The 18,681-nt window shown below is 43.6% G+C and overlaps 1 protein-coding gene across 10 annotated transcripts in view; it reads left to right on the top strand.

Annotated features, from left to right (window-relative positions):
• Positions 1–18,681, top strand: part of AAK1 (AP2 associated kinase 1) — a 165,670-nt gene that overhangs the window by 64,920 nt on the left and 82,069 nt on the right. For all 10 annotated transcript variants that reach the window (XM_018055451.1, XM_018055456.1, XM_018055453.1 and 7 more), the window contains exon 3: positions 10,728–10,846. In XM_018055451.1, coding sequence (XP_017910940.1) covers positions 10,728–10,846 — 119 coding nt within the window. The remainder of the gene's footprint in view (positions 1–10,727; positions 10,847–18,681) is intronic.

Genomic DNA, 18,681 nt, shown 5'->3' with positions numbered 1-18,681 from the left:
GGACAAAGCAGATGTGTTTGAAAATCAGTTCTAATGAAACCTAAAGAAATTGAAAACTCTTCTATTATGTACCTTTGATGTCAGTGCCTGTCCCAGGAGAACAAAAGATACAGCTTAGCCTGGCTGCTGAGCTCAAATAACCACAATAGAAAATGCTCTTTCTGGAACAGAGCTGGTTAACCTGATCTTACTCTGAAAGCACAAAATGCAGAAACTGAAGTAAGCTATGAAGCATGAAGTTAGGATGGAATGCTCTGGAATTAACAGTTGGAAGCTACAAGAATGGCAGCCAAACTTTGACTTCGCAGTTCTTTGGAGAAAGTGGGCGAGTAACACACATGGAGTGTTGGTGGAGGGACCTCCCTGGTGATCCAGTGGTTAAGACTCCTCCTTGCAATGCAGGGGATGCTGGTTTGATCCCTGGTTGGGGAACTAAAATCCTATATGCCTCAGAGCCGCTAAGCCCGCATGTCTTGACTAGAGAGCTCCTGCACCGCTAACTACAGAGCCCACACGCTCTAGAGTCTGTGCCCTGCAGTGGAGAGCCTGCATACTGCAGCTGAGACCCAAGGCAGCCATAAATAAAATAAGTATTAAAAAACAAAGTGTTGGTGGAAATGATTCGAGCTGGGGCTTGGGTGTCTGTGGTGGGGGCTGACGAACCTGGGCACAGATTCTGCGCCCTCTGGCCGATCCCAGCTGCTCTCCAGGTTTGCACACCATTTACTAGAAGATAGCTGGCACCAGTGGTTTGAGGGAGGGCGGGGGCGAGACAGTTCCTGCCCAAGAGGCTCTTCACTCCTTCAGGTGAGGGATGAGGCAGCAGTGGGCACAGGGTTTTGATTTCTTTTCCTTCTCAACTGAAGAGGGTTTTTCTTTTCAGCTCAAGTGTTCTTTTTAAAAGAAAGAATCACTCGTGGAACAAGTGGCACTCTGACAGTGCAGAGGTTTCTGTAGAGATTGCACCTGTGCTTGTTACCCCAGAATACCATCCAGTGAGCTTTGTCTCAGAGGACCCACTGTCGTGCTGGGCTGTGCACTCGGGTTTTGCTCTGTGCATGGGCTGCCTCATCACCCACGGACCTTCTCAAAATGTGTCCCTTCTTCCGCTTGCTAGATTCTAACCTCCTGAAAAGTTGGCACTGTCTAGTGTGTCTCAGTTTGGTGTGGTGTGGGTTTTTTGGTTTTGTTTGCTTGTTTTTGTTGGTATCCTTAGGGTGCTGGGCAGGTACCTGAGGACTGCTTATACAGCGGGCACTGTGCTTCATGACACAGGCCACAGTGAGATAGTTGTCATCCTCGTCCTTGTGCAGTTTACAGGGTTCAGGGAAAGAAGCCATCAAACCAGGAATTAACTACCTAAGTATTGAATTATGCCCCTGATAACGTTCGGAAGGAAAGAGGAGGGTGTGTGTATAACAAGATATGTAACCTGATCAGAAGAGGAAGGGAGTGGGGACTGGGGCAGTCAGGGGAGGTTCATCAGGAGATGACATCGAGCCTGAAACATGAAGGATGGCTCGTGGGAGCTGCTCAGGCCAGGAATGAGGTGAATAGGGCAGAGGGAGGGATATGCATAGCCATCTTTAGGTAGCGTGGAGCACAAGCAACATGTGGGAAGAAAACAGGCAATCGTGGCTAGAACAGAGTGAGCAGTAAGAGGCTGTGATGTGAATGAGGCTGGAGAGACGTGAGCTCAGTTGCTCACATCATATCAAGGGGTGCTTTGCGGGCCATGTCAGCGTTTGGAGTTTCCTTCTAAGGAGGGCCAGAAGCCACGTGGATTTTCAAACAGAATGATACTCAATTTCTGTTTTTATAAGATCACCCTGGCTTGTAGTATAGAGAAGAGAAAATGGCTCAGCATGACTTGGGGATATCAGTGAACAAAGACCTCAGCCCTGCTGATGTCTCTCACCATTTCTGCATTGGCTAGACAGCTAATGCCATGGAAACAATTCCGACAAGGCGGGCCGGGTGGCTCTGGGAAAGACCCTCGTCTGGTCAATCTCCGATGGTGACAGTCCAGGCCCAGTGTGCTCTGGTTTTACGTGCAGTAATTTACAAGCCTCTGCTGTGTGTGAGCCAACCTGATTTCTTTCTTTCTTTTTTAAACTTTTCATTTTATATTGGAGAATGGCCAATTAACAATGTTGTGATAGTTTCAGGTGAGCAGCAAAGGGACTCAGCCATACATATACATGTATCCATTCCCCCCAAAACTCCCCTCCCATCCAGACTGTCACAAAACATTGAGCAGAGCTCCCCGTGCTGTATACAGTAGGTCCTTGTTGGTTATCTGTTTTAGAGGTAGCAGTGTGTACATGTTCATCCCAAACTCACTGTCCCTCCTCCTAATTTCTTAAACTCTGACCTTTTGTTCCAGGCAGGCAGGTACCTTCTCTGGCAGTTTTTGGGGGATGGAGGAGAATTTTGCCTAGAGAGAAGCCCTGAACTGCAGATGTTCCCCAGTTGTTACAGTCCTAGAAAGGAAGAGCCAGCTGCCACCTGCCCCGTGTTCAAACTGGGCTGTGGCCGTGATTGGGTTCTGTTGATATTTCTGGACCACTGCCAGAGTTTGCCAGTGTCTGACTGTGCCCACAGCTCCCGATGGGGAGAGAGGAAGTTGAGAACCTCCAGTCATCCCCCATCTGGGTGTTCCTTCTGCCTGGGGCAGGGACTGCTTTGACACGTTCCCCAGAAGGAAGCTGGCACATGGTGATTTTAATTCAAGGCGAGTTAGGCGAGATTGACGTTAAAAAAACAAACCCCAAGTCCCCACTGAAATCAGTGTTGAACAAATGCTGCAGATTGACCTTTTCTCCTGCAGAATCTTTGCTGTGCTCCTTGCCATCTGTTCTAGAGTTTAGAAAACTTCCGTTCCTTCTGAAACTTTTGGCAAAATGTGAGTCAGTCATGGATGGGTGTTTGTCAGCCTCTTGTTGTCACTCCCTGTGGGAGCTCACAGACACTGCACCCGAGTTCTCCCTCCCACCAGGCCCTGAGCAGGTCCCTTGCCTTTCACCGTGTCTTTTCCCATACGTCCCCTGGTAATGGAGGTGTCCTGCAGGGTCTGCTGTGGGGAGGGAGAGTCAGCAGCGAAGGAGAGTGGACCAAGGTCAGGGCCAGGAATTGGTGTGCCTGGATTGCGGCCCTCTGGCCCTGCCTCTAGGTGGCAGCACTGGGAAGCCACTTGGACTTTTCTCTCTGCCTCAGTTGCCCAGCGGGTCAAGTAGAGTTCGCCATACATGTCCCGCTACTTCACAGGACTCTCCTAAAAGTCGAAGTTGGGCTGTCTCATTCAGTCCTAGCCTGGAAATGGGTTTCCTTGACTCGCACAGGGGTGAAGAGCTTTTCTACAGTTGTAGCCAGGATTTAAAAATCAGGAGATTTCTCCTAAAAATCGAGCTTCTTTTGGAAATCAAAAACCTTGGCAGCCCTCAGCCCACATTCCTCCATGGCAACAGCTGGCCTTCGCTGAGAAGCAGCCGCCTCGTGAGCGGGGCGTGCCCTTTCTGGCTCGTCCGGGTCTGCCCCTGCTCATGATCCCCCATCAGCAGGCTCCCTCTGTGCACTCTGCCATGCCTGCACTGCCTCCCTGCTTTAGCTGGCCTGTCTGGCCCCTGTAGGTGTTTGAGTTTATGCCCTTTATTTCAAGAAGATACTCCAGATTTAGAACTTTAACGACATTCATTTAGATACCACCTGTACCTACCATAAATACAGAGGATTGGGTGGGGAGGAGGTAAGGCCAGGCCACCTGTATTCATCATATCCCTCCTGTGGGTATGATGGTGTCTTGCCTGTCATTCAGTCCTCCCCAAAGCTAAGAGGTGAATCTCAGCCACCCTTGAAAGGTGAAAGGACGGGGCCTCAGGGAGACCGTGGCTTTCCTGAGCCAGGGTTTGAATCTAACCTGCTGGACTCCGCAGAAATACTCCACGGTCTCAGTGTAGAGTGGACCTGGTGGCCCTGCCCCCACTCCCACCTCTACAAGCTGCCTGTGCACATATGTGTCAGTGGTAGGCTTATAGGTAAAAGCTGTTTGTGTGACTCACAGTGCTTACTCCTTACATTTATATAGGGATATGGAATATTCTTTGGGTTTTTTCTCCTTTAAAAGAGTTTCCCCCCTTTTTTCTAGCATCTTTGTCAGAATGAATATTCAGCAGATAAAAGGAAGCTGTGTGTAGAGCCACTGCAGCATCTCCTGTAATCCTAGGTCTCCGAGGGACCCATTCATTTAAATACCACTAATTTGGTCTTAATTTCTGCAGTTGAGGAAATGGAGACCAAAGAGATCCAGTAACTTATCCAGTGTTGTCATTTCTTTTCTATCTCCTGGGTAAATACCACTTTAACTGGATTTGCTCCCTGATTATTATTTGTTAATTAATTAATTTTTGGCTGTGCTGGATCTTCATGGCAGTGCGTGGGGTTTCTCTAGTTTTGGGATAAGGGGCTACTCTTCAGGGGCGGTGGGTGGATGTCTCATTTCGGTAGCTTCCCTTGTTGTGGGGCACAGGCTCTAGGTCTTCAGTAGCTGTGGCGTGGGCTCAGCTCTTTGGAGGCATATGGAATCCTCCTAGACCAGAGATTAAACCTGACTGCTCTGCACTGGCAGGCGATTCTTATCCACTGCACCACCAGGGAAGCCCTCTCTCTCTGTCTGATTCTTTAGTGAAGCTTCAGAAAGCCGTTTAAAATTATTTTATGCTAGCTTTCTGTTAGTTCCAAGAGAAACTGCATTAAGTAAATAGCAGTCATTGGGTTAAACCTCATTTTGAAAGAGAAACACAGAACGTGTAGGGTGGAGAAGTGGAGGATGTGAACAGAGTGTGGGTCTGGGTGAAGTTTCCCGCATCTTAGTTTCCTCTGGCCCTGGTTTCTGTTTCCTTTCTTCTCACACAAGTGGAAGCCATTCCTCAAGGTGTGGATGGAACCCATGATAGGAAAAGAAGTTTCCTTTTACCTGCAGGAAATAAGCAAGCTGCAGATGCTGGTAACCCAGACTCCAGGCTCGATTGCTAAATATCCACCAAAAACCTCTTTGGCAGCAAATCCAGAAACCCTGTCTCAGCACCATGATGGGCTTCTTTGTTTCACGGTCTAATCATTCTCATTGTCTGCCCAGCTGTTCCCTATCTCTGTGCGTATCACTGCTCAGATCATCAGTTTGGCGCTTTCCTTCTCTTTTCACTCACCTTCCCTCCCATTCGTCCTTGCTAAGTGGAGTCACTGGTGTCTTGATTCATTCAGAACAGCCCCCAGGGCCTGGTACCACCTAGCATGATTGCTTATTTGAGATAAAGCCAGGAGCAGTACTACAGTTACTTTAAAAGCCCCATTGCCAGTGTTGAATAGCATGATCAGGCTCCTTGAGAAGGTTCTGTTTAAAGATTTCAGTCCAGATAATGATTTTGATGACCGTGATCTCCTGTTGATGTCAAAGTTGAACGAGATTTTAGAAATTATATAATCCCCTCTGTTTGTGTTACAAAGGGCTTCCCTGGTGGCTCAAATGATAAAGAATCTGCCTGCAGTGCTGAAGACCTGGGTTCAATCTCTGGATCAGGAAGATCCCCTGGAGAAGGGAATAGCAACCCACTCCAGTATTCCTGCCTGAAGAATCCCATGGTCAGAGGAGCCTGGCAGGCTAGAGTCTGGGGGGTCACAAATAGTTGGACACGACTGAGCGACTACACTTTTTTTTCTTTCATGTATTACAAATTCTCACTTTCCTTTTTTCCCTCAGAGATAGATAGCCATTTCTGTCATCTTCGCTTGAGAGGTAGAAGTCCAAGTTATCTCAGTAATTTCATTGGTGACTTGTTGATACTGTGCTCATTAAAGTCTTTTATCAGGACAGTGGTAGGAAGCAGGTAAACCTGAATTTAAAAGATGAGCGATCTCTTGGGAAATGCAAATTAAAATCACAATTAAATATCACTTCACACTCAAGAAGGCAATGGCAACCCACTCCAGTACTCTTGCCGGGAAGGTCCCATGGATGGAGGAGCCTGGTAGGCTGCAGTCCACGGGATCGCTAGGAGTCGGCACAACTTCGCTTTCACTTCCATGCATTGGAGAAGGAAATGGCAACCCACTCCAGTATTCTTGCCTGGAGAATCCCAGGGACGGGAGAGCCGGGTGGGCTGCCGTCTATGGGGTTGCACAGAGTCGCACTACTGAAGCGACTTAGCAGCACCAACACACTCAGTAGAATGGCTAAAATAGGAAGACCAATAAAACCAAGTGTTGGTGTTAGAACAGGGTCCATATTTCTCAGTGTGTGTGTGTGCTCAGTTGCTCAGTCCTGTCCAGCTGTTAGAGACCCATGGACTGTAGCCCACCAGGCTCCTCTGTCCATGGGATTTTTCAGGCAAGAATACTGGAGTGGGTTGACCTTTTCTTCTCCAGGGGATATTCCCCACCCAGGGATCGAACCCGAGTCTCTCATCTCTTGCATTGTGACAGGGCAATAATTAGCTTGAGTTGTATAGTAGCTGCTCCTTTACATGGACCATATACTTTGGCTTACCACAATCTCCACCACTCTCTGTAGTCTTTTCTAATCTCTCCTCATTAAGAGGAAAGCTAATTCATTTTTGAGGACTCACTATGTGTCAGGCACTGTTCTTAGGCATGAAGATACAGAGGGGAACCAAACACAAAACCTCTAATTCATATAGTGAGTGGAAAGTACCCATCTGCATCATCAGAAATTAGAGGGAGAAAGTGAGGCCAAGAGTACTGTGTATTTTAGGGAAAGTGGGAGAAATCATGTTTCTTTGTGGAAATAAAAAAAAATATTTCTGCATTTAAAATGAATTGGTAAAAGTGAGTCTGTCAAAGTTATCCTGTCCTGCCTCTTTCCCTTGCCTCACATAATGGGTCAGATCCTTTTTCCCGTTATAGTTCAGTATGTTCACGAATTTTCCCAAGAAATGGATTGCAGCAAAATCCTGAAGATTATCTTAGTGTTTTAAGAGATGCCAGTAGGCAGAGCGATTGGCACAGGCTCCATTGGGCAGACTGGCACGGGCTCTGCTGAAAGTTAGCTTTTCTTCCCTCTGTGCAAACTCTCCAGCTCTGCTTTAGATTTTTCCATTTAATCAAGATGTAGGGATGCAACTCAGTCTTAGGTAAGCACCTCTCCTGAAGCCTGATAGCTGCCTTCTGCAATCCCCATACCCTCTTCAGCTGTGGCCAAGCCTCTTCTCACCCTGATGCGCATGGCAGACGTGGGCCTGTGGTGAAGAAGAGTGGTGCTGTTTGCTCTCTACCTGAAACTTACACTCCTCTTGGTCAGCCATTGGTGAGAGTGACATTTTTAAACTGTCAAATCCTATCAGGCTTTGATTTTTTTCTTTTTCAAGATTTTTTTTTTTTTTTGGATGTGGATCAGTTTTTTAAGTCTTTATTGTCCTTGTTACAATATTATTTCTGTTTTGGTTTTTAAGCCCTGATTTAAATGCTTCTTACCTGCAAGTGCCTATGTGGTGCTAGTGGTAAAGAACCCGCCTGCCAATGCAGGAGACATAAGAGATGCAGGTTTGATCCCTTGGTTGGGAAGGTTCCCTGGAGGAGGTCATGGCAACCCACTCCAGTGTTCTTACCTGGGAAATCCCGTGGACGGAGGAACCTGGAGGGCTACAGTGCTTAGGGTCTTCAAGGGTCAGACGCGACTGAAGCGACTTAGCATGCAGCACGCACCTGCAAATAAGCCCCTTGATAGGCATAGATGCCTAAAACGTGGTTCTGTTTGTGGGAAGCATAGTGGCTCATTTCTTTGTCTGTAGATTAATGTTGGTCATAGACTTTGAGAGTCTGACCTGGCATTTCTCAACCAGTTATGCTTGACTGGATCCTGCCATAGGCCTGGGAACTGATTCTCCAGTCCTGTCTGGAAATGTCATCTTGCTACCTGGTGAAGAAGGCTGCACTGCTCCCACCTGGTGGCAGTTATCTCGAATTGCTGCATCACCAACCTGCTCCTCCAGGCTCACCTTGTCCTTGAGTGGTGCCACATGTCACAGAGCTGTAGGAACAAGTCATTCCCAGCTTCTGCTCTGCAGCACTGTCGGGTGTCTCCTTGTGATCTAAATGCCTATTGCACAGTTTTCACTAAGTGGAAAGAACGCTTTCTAGATAATTAGGACAGTAACACCGGCCCAGGTTCTGCCCACAACTAGCCATTGGGTCCTAAAAATGTGGTTCCTCCCCGAGAAAGCAAAATGCTAGGACTTAACACTCTGTAGCAGCTCTGCTTGAGGAAGGAAGTGGCAACCCACTCCGGTGTTCTTGCTGGGAAAATCCCATGGACAGAGAAGCCTGGCGGGCTACAGTCCATGGGGTTGCAGAGAATCAGACATGACTGAGCAGCTGAGCACAGCACAGAACCACAGCTGGTGCAAAGTCTGCACTTCTGTGATTTAAAGAGAGATTCAAAATCTGTAAAAGGAATACCTACTTGTATTGTTCACACAACAATTATGATTATACATAGAAATTTTATAATTTATCATTTATATTAATACTATTTTCTCCAAGTTTAATTGCTTATAAGGCGCATTATGAATTTAATGGCTTTTGAGGGGGAAAGGGAAGACAAATACTACTGCATTAAATGTACATATTTATTACAAGAAAATTCTGATCCTAAAAATTAAAATGTAAAAATATGCATCTTAGAATTGCTTTCTTTTGCATGTGTGTTAGACTTCAATCTATTGTCGATGCTTGCTAGGGTTTTAAAAATCTTTTATGGTAAGTACTCAAAATTGTAGAATTAAATCAACGGTTGAGCAGTATGAGTGGACTTTATTATAAGAAAATGAAAAATGTTATTGAGGTACAAAGATTAGAGAGATGACAGCTGAAATGAAAGACTGGATGGTAAATTTTAGTGTTTACTTGACTGCTGAAGAACACAATGACAGGAAATATACAAACATGCAATCATTATCAAAATGCACATTTGGAACATTTGAATCTGTTCAAAAATTTTTTAACACAGAATTATGTGTGTGCTTTATGAAAAAACGCAACAAAGCTGTATGATTAAGGTTCTCTTTGGTTGCATGGAACAGAATCCTACTCAAGTTAATTTGAAAAAAAACCCAGTTATTATAAAGATACAACAGGAAATGCTGAGAACATCGACAGACAGCTGCTGGAGGGCTGCTGGGTCTTCGAGGATTTCGAGTGGAATGGTTGGGACTCAGGTCTTATATCACAGGCCTGAGGTCTCTATAATCACTACTAATGACCCTGTCTCATCCCAGGACTATGCCATAACCCCAGCTCAAGTTCCTGTACTGCTGACTTCTCTCTGTGTTCAGCTCCATCCAATTAGTCATCACCTCCATGCAAAGAGGGCTTCCCTAGTAGCTCAGCAAAGAACAGCCTAGAAGTTTTTTTCAGTACCCAGGGTCAATGTGCAGGGTAGTACAAGCTAAATTAATGCAGGTGTGTGACCAGGGATAGACTAATTGTCTGATATAACTGCTGGTTATCCCAAAGCTTCACCTTTGATAGCTTTGCTGCACCTTATCTACCCAAACTCTTTTTAACAGTGGCACTGAAGGCCTCTGACAGTGTTTGAAGAGTGAGGTCAAGGTTAGGGGTTCTAAGAATTTGTAGAACACCAAAGTATAACCAGTTTAGAGCATTGAAGGATTTCTGTTAGAGTTATAGTAATCTCTTTTAATGAATTATGAACTGTGTTTTAGAGGAGGGTTAGTGCGGACATTAAAAAAATCTGCCCAATAATTATCGTGCTTCCCTGGTGGCTGCTGTGTAGAGTAGCTCTTTCCTAACTGTGACCGTGTCTTCTCAACAGCCCATGAGGTAGGGAGGGCAGAAGTAATCCTCCAAGTGTATTGTTGATTAGTCAGGAGATGAGGTGAGGAGGGATGAGAAGAAAGGAAGGGAAGGAGATTCTCGAAATTGATTGCCAACTATCTTAGAACAGTTTTCGAAATAATTTCCAAGCCTCTCTGTTTAAGTATTGGACTTAGGTGTTTTTTGTTTTTTGTTTTCTTTCTTTCTTTTAAAGAAGTCCTTGGTTGAATCTAATCTCTTTGAGCCTCTGTTTTCTTCAGTGAGTAACTGCTGTCGTACAGGGAAGAATATCACCTGGCTTCATAGGATTGTGGTATGAATTAACAAGAGCTCAGAGTGCCCAGGGGAGTGATTCCCTGGTGGCTCAGACGGTAAAGCATCTGCCCGCAATGCAGGATACCCAGGTTCGATCCCTGGGTTGGGAAGATCCCTTGGAGAAGGAAATGGCAACCCACTCCAGTGCTCTTGCCTAGAAAGTTCCATGGATGGAGGAGCCTGGTGGGCTACAGACCATGGGGTCACAAAGAGTCAGACACGACTGAGTGAGTTCACGATGACAGAGTGCCCAGGAGAGCAGGTGGAATGTAGTTGGTTCTTTTTTATCATCTGTTCATTCTTCTGTTTATCTATTGTTCTCCTGTTTTTTTTTTTTAGATAGGAGTTAAGGAACAGTTTTTCTGATTCTTGCTACCCTGTCCCACAACTGATACCTCTGAATCCCAGAATCTTAAGAACGCATTTTGTGCCAGACCAGCCCTAGGCCTAGCTGACCATGGCATCAGAACCATTAGCAGTGACATCAGCAGCCTGCAGCCACATGGTCATTCGACCGACTTCTACAACATGACTTACAAGAGTTTGTGTGTGTGCTTCTCTCCCAGGTGGATTTGCCATCGTGTTTCTGGTGAGGACAAGCAATGGAATGAAATGTGCCTTGAAACGCATGTTTGTCAACAACGAGCATGATCTCCAGGTGTGCAAGAGAGAAATCCAGATAATGGTAAGGTTGCGCATCAGACTTGGGCTCACTTGTTCAGTTGTTGGGGAGGGACTATGCCCTCTCCTAAGAAAGCCCCAGGGGGTGCTTCTTTCCTTCCCTGAGATGACAGTAAGGCCTCGCCCAAGATGGGAGTGAACAGCCAAGGAGTATAGGGTGTTGCTCCTGCCTCAGTCATTCTCAGCTGGAGAGTTGAGGAGTAGAAGCATATTGAGAGAACTGACCAATTTTCAGATCAGAGAAATAGTTTGAGGCACTGGGAAAAACGTACTTAACAGCTTGGTTCCCAGAATTATTAATAGTCACAGAGATCAGAGGTTGCCAACGAATCTCTTCTTGTAGTCTTATCATCTATCAGCTACCAGTCCTAGTTTTCAGCCCTCAAGTCCTTCATCACTCTGTGAATGATGACGGAGCCTTCCACATCTTTGTATTTTGTCCATGTCGTCCTTCCCTCCAGAATGCTTCTCCTTTTTCTTTTTTTGCCTAGAAATGCTTACTTATACATACTCTGATTCCATTTATAAAAGGTTAAGAATAAGCAAAAGTGATCCATGGTAACAGAGGTCAGAAAGTGGCTATGTGGTTGTGAGAAATTCACTAGAAAGGGGTGTATGGGAGCTTTCTGGGCCACAGACATTGTTCTGTATCCTGTTTTGGGGAGTGGTTATGGCTGCACAATTGTCAGACCTCAGTTGGGCACCTTAAAATCTGTGCCTTTTATATATTAATTATATCTCACTTCTTAAATCCTCAGTTTTCAGGATTTAGGTTCCTCTTGTGTTTCAAGAAAGAGACCCCATCTGTTAGATATTTGATGAAATATTTGTGGATGAAATAATGTGATTTCTTGAAATTAAACGAGTGGGTTTAGAAGAGAAATAAGATTGGCAATGAACTGGTTATTGCACCAGCAGAGTGATGTATATATGGGAGTTTGTTGGAGTATTTGCTTTCTTTCACGAGAAATCTGGGTGGTCCTTTATTATGCCTTTGTGTTTCTCAGTACTTTGGTTTGTGTCAGTTATGTTCCTTATCCTGTTATTTTATAAGCAATTTAGAAAGTAAGTTATTTGAAACCAGAGACTTTGTATTCCAGTACATTGCCTAGCATAAAGGAACTACTTAAACTTTGGATGAAATGAACATATGAATAATGATCGTAGCAGGTGCACATGTCACCTAGGGGGGGGTGGCTCCTTTGTGCCCTGCATTGTAGTGCTCTTGGTAAGCGCATTAAGAAAGAGGTCCAGAAAATGGGTGAGAGTGGCAACGTGGGGATTCCCCCAGGCTTTGCTTGCCATTGTGCGATTGCCCTTTCAGTGGCTACTTGTAGAGTAACAAGTGGTACAGCTCAGGGTTTTAGAGAGCCTGGTAATATGTAGATTCCAGAAAGCTGAAACTATTTTGGAAGAAACTGTTGGCAGAAATAAATGTTGCTGTCATCATTGCAAAGCAAGCAATCCCCCCCGCCTCCCCCCAAAGCTGATAGACATCTAATCAGGGCCGTGTGGATCTGCCCTCGAGCGCCAGTGTCCTCCCGGCCCCTGCCTCTTGGCCCAACAGCCCTGCTAGTCTGTTTCCCTTTCTCCATCCAGTGTTTTCCGGATGCTGTCCTTCCTCCCCCACCTCCCCCTTTCCTTGCTCAGCTCTCACACTCCACTTCCCCTCTTTGCTTCTGCTCTCTTCTCTGCCCAAAATGCCTTTCTCATTCCTCTTCAGGTGTTAGAGTTAATCCTACTCTTTAACTTTCTCCCACTCATTCAGAAACAAGTTTGGAGGGCTTATTTTGTGCTAGGCAGTTGCTGGAGTAAAGGAACTAAGAAGTCATGGGCCCCTTAGGAGCTCATACATTAATGGACTTGATTTGGAATTAAATTATATGGTTCCATTCTGTGACAGCCATGTATTAGCAATGAGAATTTGATTTTTTAGTTTATATTTTTCCAAAACTTGAACACTCAAATAATTGGAGTAAGCTTATTACAAAAAACATCAAGCAATTCCCTGAGGGGTCCTCCTGTGCCATTGCAGGGTCCCAGAGGCCACCACTCTTAGTGGATCCGTTTGATATGTTTCTGAGTAACAAACTGATATTGCTAATTGTTCTTCCTGCCCTCTGTTTTAGGCAATACATACTATGGAAAGTAAAAAGTTGGCTTTCTTTCATTCCCTACATGCCCTTCCCTCCAAACACTTTCATTATTCTCATTCCCATTCTTCTAAAATAGCCATAAGTTTGGCAATCTGTCATTTATGTTAATATTAGTTTTTACATTATTATGTAAGAAAACATTGTTTTTGCCAAATCTTCTAAGTGGACTGTGATGACTATCGCTTTCTTTTTTTTCTCCCCACTGGAATTAATCATTGTCTTTTTTTTGTTTGTTGTTTTAGGTTTTTAAAATCTCAGTTTTCTGTGTGCTTTTGCACAGTTTCAAACTCTCCCCCAAGTTGTTCTTTTAAAAGTACTTCTGAACATGTTCTGTTTCATCTTCTTGAGGAAATCTCTCAGTCTTCAGGCGTGATGAAATCTGCGTCGGCTGCTCTCTAGGACAGTTCGCCGTCTTGTCTTGGAATTTTCTAGCCATTCCTTTTGCTTCTCTTTCTTGTCAGACTTGTCGCCTCCTCTTTTCCGCTCTGCTTTCTCCTTTTGGTGGAACTTGTCCTCCAGGAGCTTCCTGATGTATTGTAGGTCCGTTTTTGATAACTTGCAGGCCTGGAAGTATCTTTGTTTTACATTCACACGTGTGATAGTGTGCATATAAAAGTCTGGATTGGAAATAGTATCATTGAGATATTGAAAGCATTGCTCTACTGTATTTTAGCTTCATTGTTCAGTTTGGGAAATCCAAAGTCATTCTAATACCTTGTCCTTTGGCTGTGACCCATTTTCTCTCCCTAGAAATTTGTAAATTCTTCTTTGCTTACAGTGTTACAAAATTGATTGCTGATATATCTTCGTGGGTGCATTTTTAAATTTTTTATGTTTGTTGTTTGGTGGTCTCATTTAATCTACAAACTCATATCCTTGTGTGGGGAGAATTTCCGTTCATCTCATTTGATGCTTTCCTTTTCTGTCTTCTTTTACTACCAGTATTTGGATGTTAGTTCTCCTGAACTGATTTTCTAACTTTCTGTTTTCTTCCTTCTATTTTTCATTTCTATGTCTTATCCTTCTACTTTCCAGAAAATTTTCTCAACTTTATATTCAACCAAACTGTTGCATTTTTTATATATCAGGCTTTTTAATTTCTAAGACCTTCTTTTTGGTTTTGTTTTGTTTTGGATTTTGATGAAGTCCAGTTTATTAGTTTTTCCTTTGGGGGATTGTGTTTTTGGTGTAACTTCTAAGAACTCTGCCTGGCTCTCAGTCCTGAAGATTTTATTTATTTACTCTTTTCTGTGAGTGTTTATATTTTGCATTTAAGTCTGTGAGCCATTTTGAGTTAACTTTATGTAAGGCATGAGACTTAGGGTGAAGTTTATTTTTTTGTTTGTGGGTGTTCATTTGTTGAAAAGGTGATCTTTCCTTTGTTGAGTGTTCTTGTAAAAAATCAGTTGGGCTTATTTGTGAGGGCTGATCTCCAGACATTTCTCTATTTTCTGTTCTATTCCATTAATCTATGTGTCTGTTCATCTACCAGCACCACACAGCCTTGATTACTATTGCTTTATAATAAGTCTTGCAATCAGACTGATTCCTCCAACTTCTTTTTTTTCTGAAAATTATTTCTTAATTATTCTCATTCTTTTGTCTTTTCACATAAATTTTAGAATAATCTTATCTATATCTATAGAATGTTCTCTTACAATTTTGGTAAGAATTTCATTAAACTAGTATATCAATTTGGGGAGAAATGACATCTTTTCTCTGTTTAGTATTCCAGTAAATGAATATGGCACCTCTCTCCATTTATTTGCATCCTTGATTTCTTTCATCAACATTGTGTAGTTTTCAGCATACAGGCCTTGTATGTGTTGTGAGATTTATACCTTGGTTTTGGTTTTTGTTTTGAGTGAGTATAAATGGTAAGGGATAATTAATTCCAGTGCCCACATTTTTACTGCTAGGAGGTAGAAAATCAGTTGATTTTTCTGTGTTTATTTTGTATCTTGTAACCTTGCTGACCTTGTTTACTGGTTCTATGAATTTTTTCTCCAATCTTTAGGATTTTCTATGTAGGCCACCAATGTCATTGACAAATAGAGGCAGTTTTTTTTTACTTTCTGATATGTTTCTCTTTAACTTCCTTTTCTAACCTTACTGCACATCTCACTCATTTAATTATTTATTCAATCATTTATTTATATCAGTTTGTTCTTAGGCATATTAATTTTGTCCTTTTTTTCCCCCTTCAATCTATTTGCTATCTTTGGTTCATACTGGGTAATTCCTGTTGTTTCATCTTTCAGTTCACTGATTCTTTGCTCTCTCCCTTCCATTCTGCTGATGCCCATCCATTGTGCTTTTTGCTTTGGTTATTGAATTTTTCAGTTCTAAAATTTCCATTTGGTGGTTCTTTAGGTTTTCTGGGTTTTTGATGACACTTCCTGTTTCTTTGCTGAGGCTTTCTGTTTGTTCATTTGTTTCAAGCATGTCCTTAATTGCTGGTTTAAGCATTTTTGTCATAACTGCTTAATCATAACTGGATGATTCTGCCTTTTTGAAGTGAAAGTCACTCAGTCGTGTCCGACTCTTTGTGACCCCATGGACTATACAGTTCATGGAATTCTCCAGGCCAGCATACTGGGTAGCCTTTCCCTTCTCCAGGGGATCTTCTCAACCCAGGGATCGAACCCAGGTCTCCCACATTGCAGGTGGATTCTTTACCAGCTGAGCCACAAGGGAAGACCAAGGATACTGGAGTGGGTAGCCTATCCCTTCTCCAGCAGATCTTCCTGACCCAGGAATTGAGCTGGGGTCTCCTGCATTGCAGGTGGATTCTTTACCAACTGAGCTATCAGAGAAGCCCAAATCTGTCTTCTTGGTCACCTTCATTGTGGCATCTATTGACTGCTGTCTGTTTTCCACATAGCTTGCGATCTTCCTAGTTCTTGGTATGACAGACAATATCAACACTTTCATATTGCGGTGTGAGCTTCGGAATCTTCTGTCAGCCTCCTGTTCTGACTGGTTTCTGCTCTGGCGGAGGATTGATGGGACTTGGAAAGTGCCCTCTTGTTACTACTAGGTGGAGGTAGAAGTTCAGGTTTCCTGTGGGGCCTCTGTTTTCACCCCAGAAAGTGCTTCTCATTATAACTGGATTGGGGTAGAAGTTCCAGTTTCCTATTAGGCTTCCTCCGATCCTTCCCTGGGTTGGGAGTGGGAGTGCCTTGCTACTATCCCCCTATGGCTTCTGTTGATACCGTGGTGGTGGGATTTGGCCTTGTTGCCACTTGGTGATTGTAGAAGTCTTGACTCTGCTTGGCCTCCTCTCCCAGCACCTCAGAGCTGAAGGTCCTGACTCAGCCCTCCTGACACTGCCTACCCGGAAGGGAAAGCCCTCTCCTGACACTGCCTACCCGGAAGGGAAGGTTGGAGGGATTTGTTGCAGACTAGTGAGGTTGGAAGACTAGGTTCTCCCTTTGGTCTTTACTGGCATGGCTGGGTCAGGGCTACCGGTTTTTTCCATGGCTCTTGGCTGGCATAGAGCAGTTAGTTTCTATGAGTTCTCTCTTACTGGGTTGCCCCTTTTCTGTGTCTGTCTGGAAAGGGCAGATTTTTTAGGTCTGCACCCATTGGTGTTTTCAGTTTGCTGGCTTCTCCAGTTTTCAGTCGGGGAAACATACGGCAAAAAGAACACCCAGGCAGCTCACCACTATGTTGTTCCTTGGGCCCCAAAGTTCCTATTCAGTCTGCCTTCTAGTCAACATTTCAGACTTTTGTTATTAAGTCAATTTTTTAAAATTCAGTTTTATGTACAAAATATTTAAGTGTACTTAGCAGGAGGAAACGGAAAAGTACATCTACTTCACCTTCCCAGAGGCAGAAGTCTTCTGTTTATGCCTTTTTAAAGATTAAATGCTTGGATTTCCCTGGTGGTACCTGGATAGGACTCTACCTGCCAAAGCAGGGGACAGAGGTTCCATCCCTGGTCTGGGAAGATTCCACATGCTGTGGAGCAGCTAAGCCTGCGAGCCACGACCACTGAAGCCCGCACTTTCTAGAGCCTGGGGGCCACGACCACTGACGCCCATGCTCTCTAGAGCTCATGTCCGCAACTAGAGAAGCCACTGCAATGAGAAGCCCACTCACTGCAGCTAGAGAAAGCTCACTCGCAACTACAAAGACCCAGTGCAGCCAAAAATAAATTACTTCATTCATTTCTAAAAATAAATACTTTACATCATTTAGTAAGGGGTGTGAAGGAAGCAGAGATAAATACATGCATTCAACTTTTGAAACAATTCGCTACTACTTTTAATCAAAAGTCCTGTGCAATATTTTTAACCCATACTAGACTCCAACTTCTATCCAATAGAGGCTCAGCCCTACCTCTCTGAGTTATATGTGTATATAATACATATTGTTTGAATTTACTTGAGAAAACACTGGAAGGATGGAAGAGAAAGAAGAACGGCAGAAGGGAAGAAGGGAGAGAAAGGGGAGGGTTCCCTGAAGGAGATGGGGACTGGATTTGAAAATACTTGTCTGCTATGTTTGGGTTTTTGAACGTTGATGTGTTTCTCATTTTTTAATTAAATTTTAAGCTGTTTTATAGTCACTTAGATGAGTAAGCAAGGATCCAAAGAGCCTTCAGGTTGAGTAAGGACAAGCCTTGGGCTATCATGTCTTCCTTTGGGAAGGTTTTTGGATAGAGAGCTCATGGGAGTGCCGTAGATCCAGTGACTGTGGACTGTGTCATTTGGATAAAGGCATTCACCAGAGACCTGTGAGCAAGATGCCGAGTCTAGGCTGGATGCTGAGTGTCATTGCTGCTGTTTGTAATGGTTTCTGATCAGTGATGTGCTGTTAGTTCGAAGAGAACTTTCTAAGAGAAAAACAGCTTACCATTAACTTTGTTATTTTACATTTAATAAGTAACTTCTACTCTAAAGAAGTAGAAACATCTATCAATTGTGTGCCTAGTATAAAGTTGGACAGTATAATAATTGCATTGGATGATAGAACTAGGATCAAAATTATCCTTAAAATTGGAGCAATGGACTGATTATAATGAGATGAAATAGCAAGGTAAGGTCATATACTTGGATTTTTATTTTGTTCTAACCAACCCTACAAGCACAGTTCTGGGAAGGTAGAGATTAAAAGCAGCACAAATAGAAAAAGACTTAAAAGTTTTAGTGGTCAGTTAACTTGATATGATTGTATATCATGATGTGGATGCCCCCCAAAGAGAATATAATTTTTAGTTGCATTAATAGAATTAATAGAGAGTGACAGTGCTGGTCTGCTCTTCATGAGTCAGACCAGGCCTGCATTATTTCATGCATTCCCTGGGGCCAGTCTTACAGAAAGGATATAGACAAAATGAAGTGTTTAAATGTGGGAGCAGCCAAAATGGTGGTGTGACTAAAAACCATGTCAAAGAAAGTGGGTGTGTTTAACCTAGAGAAGAAAAAAACTTCTAAGTTTTTTCTAAATAATAATATTTCACTAATAATAAGTCTAAATAATAATATTTCAGTTGTTTGGAAAGTGAAAAAATAGACTCAGCTTGTTCTTTTTGTTCTGAAGAAGACCGTCTAGAATCAGGTGGTGGAAGTTTTTGGCTGGATGTAAAGTAGTGTTGGAGAAGACTCTTGAGAGTCCCTTGGACTGCAAGAGGATCCAACCAGTCCATCCTAAAGGAGATCAGTCCTGGGTATTCATT

This window comes from Capra hircus, chromosome 11 (assembly GCF_001704415.2).
Source record: "Capra hircus breed San Clemente chromosome 11, ASM170441v1, whole genome shotgun sequence".
Taxonomy (NCBI): domain Eukaryota; kingdom Metazoa; phylum Chordata; class Mammalia; order Artiodactyla; family Bovidae; genus Capra; species Capra hircus.
The sequence above is the reverse complement of the archived record's forward strand: the minus strand, read 5'-3'. Positions and strand labels throughout refer to the sequence as shown.